This window comes from Lutjanus erythropterus, chromosome 17 (assembly GCF_056507025.1).
Source record: "Lutjanus erythropterus isolate fLutEry1 chromosome 17, fLutEry1.hap2, whole genome shotgun sequence".
In the NCBI taxonomy this organism is placed as follows: domain Eukaryota; kingdom Metazoa; phylum Chordata; class Actinopteri; order Lutjaniformes; family Lutjanidae; genus Lutjanus; species Lutjanus erythropterus.
This window is the reverse complement of record NC_139333.1, coordinates 15,226,199-15,232,198: the sequence shown is the minus strand read 5'-3', so window position 1 is coordinate 15,232,198 and position 6,000 is coordinate 15,226,199. Positions and strand designations below refer to the sequence as shown.

The 6,000-nt window shown below is 37.5% G+C and overlaps 1 protein-coding gene across 1 annotated transcript; it reads left to right on the top strand.

Annotated features, from left to right (window-relative positions):
* Window positions 1-2,534: 2,534 nt before the first annotated feature.
* Window positions 2,535-5,118, top strand: LOC146311996 (neurexophilin-1-like). Its single transcript, XM_084740113.1, has 2 exons — window positions 2,535-2,753; window positions 3,445-5,118. Exons 1-2 carry the CDS (start codon window positions 2,694-2,696, stop codon window positions 4,183-4,185), a joined length of 801 nt encoding a protein of 266 aa, XP_084596239.1. The 5' UTR covers window positions 2,535-2,693; the 3' UTR covers window positions 4,186-5,118.
* Window positions 5,119-6,000: the final 882 nt, after the last annotated feature.

The following is a 6,000-nucleotide window of genomic DNA, read 5'->3' as shown; positions in this document are numbered from 1 at the left end:
AATGTAAAATGAATTTTGCTTCCTCATAAACACTAACAATGCCACGCTGTCAATAGAGAATAATAAAGATGATCAAATGGTGTTCGGAACAAAGACGGACATGTAATACTAATACCACAGCCTTTAGTGCATTAGTTATTTCCTGCTATAAAGTGTCAAGATACATGGTCCAGGAGATAAATTATCAACATTTAATGATATCACTATTGTGATTAAGCCACAAACTTACTTCTGCTGCCAAAGCAATGACCTTATTCCCTGGACACAATTCACATTGTATAGTCACCTTCCTGCATTGTGTCTGTATGTGTCAACGACTGCATGCAAAAAGTGGTGAGCATTTGCTTGACACATTAAAACCTGTAGACAAATGCAAGTAGTGGGATGCTGTGCATTTGGGAGGTCCTCCTTGTAAAGCAAAACATTTAAACATTGCTTACCAAGAACTTGCCCACACATAACCACTAATCAATACCATTAGTAAAGTGAAGTCAAGGCGAAGTCCATGATACAAGAGCTTCCAGTATAAAATAGGCCCACATGAATAGGAATAGTGGATTTTATACCTATTCAAGCCAAATTCAAATTTGGACAAATTAATGCTCCATTTAAGAATCAGAATCAATTTGTTCTTAAAATGTACAAGGGACAGATGAATTTGACTTGATGATACAGCAAAGTGGAACAAGGAAAAATAAAAAGTCAAAAATGATTAAGTTAAAAAGTTAAATACAAGAAATCAATATAAATAAGAATAGCACACAAATGAAGCATAAAAGTAGGAATAATAAATTAAGAATAGTAACTATAGTACAAGTTAGGAGTAACAGGTATGGTCTGCTACACATTATATTTGGAATTGTGTTATAATATATATATAAATTATATATATAGACAGATTACAATAATAATTGTCAATAAATATGCTGCAGTATGGAGTCTATTGTGCGGGATTTCTAAGGTCCATACAGTGTGTGTGTGTGTGTGTGTGTGTGTGTGTGTGTGTGTGTGAATAGTCTCTGTTGAAATTTACACTTTGAAAATCACAATGGTATTTGGTTACTCGCTGTCTTTTCAGCATCTCAAGTGCATTTTTTGGAAGGCCACCTATCCTCCCAAAACTTTAGCTGGCTGTGGTTATACTGCACTGTGCCATAGCTCCATTCTGTCCCTGATGTGTTCAGACACACACACACACACACACACACACACACACACACACACACACACACTCAGTTGCTAGTGTAGGCACACCTAGATAAAACTAAATCAGATTTTGACTGCACATGATCCTAAAACTTTGTCTCTACTCAAATTAACGTGCTTGTCCAATATACCCTGAGACGATCAGCAAATGCACTCGGTATCTTTTGAACATGGGACTTATGGCTGCTCCTGGACAATGTCCGGTCAGGAAAATGGACAAAATAGGACTGAGGCTGGACAAACAATTGGAAACCACACACACCTGTAACCACACAGAGAGACCTGTTGCAAGTTAAGGGTGCATGATATCACATTGTTCAAAATATAAAATTCAATTTTTTTCATGATCAAAAAAATACCGTTTGTATTCAGAAGAAAATAAACTTTTAAGTAAAACTGCAAATCAGTCAGTTTTTATTAACGTGTTTGCTTTTTTGCTCTGAGATTCGTTCATTTAGTAAGAGCCGACAGGAAAGCCCAGTGACATCTGATGATTTTTGAATCTTCTTCCTTGTAAATCTGGCCCAGAAACAAAGCCTGAAATATGACCTGAATCACAAGCAAAGGCATACTGACAGAAGCAGGACATTTACAGTGTGCAACTTAATCCTACAATCTATGACCCCCCAAAACATCTACCAGGGTTTCTGCAGGTCTCACTCAGTGAAATTTAAGTGTCTGCTGTATGTACAATTTTACAATCTCTTCTATTACATTAAACAATATCTTTGGGCTATGGGCCAAACCAAAGCCATGTGAGGATGTCATCATGGGCGTTGGGGAAACACTGAACGATTTCACCATTTTCTGATATTTTACAGAACAAACAACAAATGAATAAATCTAGAAAATTAATGTACAGATTAATCCACAATGAAAATAATCATTAGTTCCACCCCTATTTTGAAACCATGCTTTCGAGGGATTTAATCATAATGTAGGTTTCAATGGGACAGTCAGATCCAGGCTATTCTGGCTGACCAATTTCAGCTCAGGCTGCACTTCAATATGTGGCCACAAGATGGCAGTATCACACTGTCCTGGATTAGGTTGCCACCCTAAACACCATGAATGAAAATAAAATTCTCATTTATAAAAATGTCAATTAAATTAATTTATCATCTGGAGCATAATGCAAGATGTTTTCAGTGACAGAGATAAGGAAATACAATGTGATGTTGTTAACACTGTCTTAAAGAAAGGGGCATATGTGTGTGAACTTGGGTGGGTGTGTGAAAGAGAGAGTGTGTGTGAAAGAGAGAGAGAGAGAGAGAGAGAGGGCAGTTAAAAATCTGGAGATCTGAGAAAGCCTCCCAGTGTGTGTGCTGCGAGCGGAAACTGCAGAAGCTGTCCTGCTGGTACCACTGAGTGTCTCTCCCAGTGTCTCGTGTAAATGGAGCTGTTCGACATGGACTTCCAGAAGTTAACTCGGCCTGAATGAACTTGAGGTGGAAGTGGATGGATATTCTGACAGGAATTCATGCATCATGGAGATGTTTGCCAGGCTGTGCTTTGTTCGGATACTTTTGAAAGGAACATTTTGTCTGGTAAGTATGTGGATGGGATGTGAAGTACTGACACTTTTAGGCTTTTGCACTTATTTTCAGTGATATTTTCCACAAGGCTGTAAAATGATTAGTTACTTTACAGTTGTAGGTGCCAAAATACAGTGTAAGTTAATTAAATATGATGCATTTTTAGTGTTTAATCTAACAACAGTATTTCTATGCAGTTAAATGTTTCTTACAGGGTATTACATCATTTATTTAAAAGGTACCACTTTTCACAATGCAGAATTAAGAGTATTTTTATGCTAGTACTTTTTGGTAGGATCATATTTATGTGATTTCCAAAACTTTCCCTTCATATAATTTCCCAGGACATTTTTTTCCTCTCAATCACAGTTTGTTTTCATTGCAGTTTGTGTGAGGTTGACCCACATTTTTGGGTAAAATGCCTGGACTTTTATGCAAATAAACAAAGTTGTATGCAGTATTTTTCACCACAGTGTTTCTAATACAACTGATAAATATTTTTATTCCTCATTTTTAACGTTATATCACAACTCTGGCTGTGGTTTAACATAAAATAGATATGTTAAGGGAATTAGAGTGAGCATTAACTTAATCACTGTAGCTCATTAACCTAATTTTACTTTTTTACTCACCAATTTGCTTCCAGTTGCACTGAATTTCAAAATGTCTCGTTTTTTTTTTTGTTTTTGTTTTTTTTTTATAGATCGTTCTTGGGCAACATCAAGGCAACTTCACCCTCAGCAAGAGAGCATCACCTAAACTCAACGGAGACAAAGACCCTTCTTCACAAAAAAACTGGGTGCCTCAAACTGGGAGTTTGATTCAGAACACCAAACTACCCATCAGTCATTTTATTCCTCTTTCACAGCAGGGACTTGTGGAAATACTTGGAGGAAACTCTCGGTCACACTCCAACCCGTCATTAAAGATAAAGCTTCGCCCCATCATGAAAGTTCACGGAACATCTAAGTTTTCCAGGACATTCAGTTGGGGGGACTTCTACTCAAACATTAAAACCGTCAAACTGAATTTGCTGATAATGGGCAAGATCGTGGATCATGGGAACGGCTCTCTCGGAGTCTACTTCCGCCACAACTCTACAGGTGTGGGCAACGTGTCTGTCAGCCTTGTCCCACCAATGAAAGAGGTGGAGTTTGATCTGGAGCGCCAAAGTGTGGTCAACCCCAAAGACTCAAAGACGTTCAACTGCAGGGTGGACTATGAGAAAACCGAACGCAACAAAAAGGTGATGCTGTGCAACTACGATCCATCAAAGACGTGTGCTCAGGAGCAGACCCAGAGTCACGTCACCTGGATGTGCTCCAAACCCTTCCAGGTCATCTGCATCTATGTGTCTTTCTACAGCACAGACTACAGACTGGTTCAAAAAGTCTGTCCAGACTACAGTTACCAGAATCCAGGAGCCTACCTGCCCACAGGTTAACCAGATATCAAGCCAAGGACAAAAGTGGAGAATAATGTACCAATGAATCCAGTTTGAGCAGCTATGAGATATGAGTTCTGGAAGCTTTTAAAAGGATTCTAAAATTTAGCATTTCTCTAGAGAATGTTTTTTCAAGTCTTACACCTGACCAAATACTGTAAAGAATATGTTTTTAGTGCAATATCTTGCTTGTTGTAGTGTACATGAGTTGTATTAGACTGTTTTTATGAAATATAGGCTATAGTTAGGGCTGCAGGTAACAACTGTTTTCATTACAGATGTATGTGACGATTATTTCTGATCATTTTATTTCACGCAGTGACAAAGTTGTGAAAACTCTTAATCACAACTTTCAAGGTATTTGTTTTGTCTGTTCAACACAATCATAGACAAATAAAGGAGAAAATGTTCAGCATTTTCTTCTAATGTGAAGAGTAATGTGAACAAGTAGGCCTAGCCTAATCAATTCATTTTCTATTGTCCAATCAAATAATCACGTATTCCTTTTTGTTGTTGTAAGGGCCAATATATCATCATTAGGGGTGGGGGGAAAACGATTCTTAGATACATTGCTATTCTCTCATGAAAGATTACTAATTGATGCAGAAAAATCAACAATCACAAATTTATGACCCAGTTCTCTGCATTATGATCACCTGTAACAATTCTGAAAGACCTGGCTGTACATTCCTTACACCTGAACCAAACAGATGGTGAAACTGTGCATAAACCTGTGCATCGTGTTTCCATTCAATCTGACAAGAGCCCCTTGGCTTAAAAGCTGACGTATGAAGCATTTTTATAGAAATTAAAACTTAAAACTTTCAAACTGTGTTGTGTGTACTCTGGTGGTATGTGTGGTACACAAAGGAATGTCAGAAATGTTTTTTAAAATAAAATAAATGAATATAAAAACATATAATACTGTCAGAATACTACAACATTTCTAAATGAAAATCAGCCTGTCAGAATCATGCACACAGTTTGCACATACATCATCCATCTGGTAATTACAAGCCAAACTGTGATGGCATGATACGAAGCTGAGGTAAAAATGGAAAGAACAAAATCGCAATCGTGCCTCCAAAGGGAGCTATTATGAAGAGGAGTGCAGTTAGGAAGGAGAATAAAGTCAAGCAGCCAGTTTGAAATTAAGTGAACAACAGTAAACTGAGCAGAAGCACCAGTGGTCAGTTCAGAAGTGCCAGGAAAGTGTTCGCTAAAGCTGCAAGCACCAAACAGTGCAAAACAGTAAGGTGGTACTTAGTTCATTAACACTGATCTAATGTCTTTTGTTTGTAATGCCCAAGATATCAGACTATACATATATCAGGATAGACCATGCATTTGCAATGCTCTTATTTTGCATATCTTGTACACTTTTATCATATGTCATATATTTCCTTACTCTCTTTACTGTATATTGTTGCTCAATAAAAAACAAATACCATCAGGCCAACAAGAGGCTTTCTTGATGATCACTGGGGTCCTCCTCAGAATAAATCTGCAATATAAAACAGACAGAGTAAACATCAAATCCTTCTAACCGTCTGGGGTCACTAACACCTCAATAGGCCCAATTCATAGACAGGCTTTAGAACCAATTTCTACATTTGTGAGTTTTTAATTGATTTGAATTAGTTTGATTTGGTAAGATCAGTGTTTGGTACAAAGCTGAGGGAAGATTCATGATTCTTTATACAAATTCACTCACTCTTGGGTTTTGCGTTTTTGTTATCTTAGTATGAGCTGTTTATAACCACCCTACATGTCTGAATGGACACTGGACAGCAAAGACCTATACTAATAAAGTAT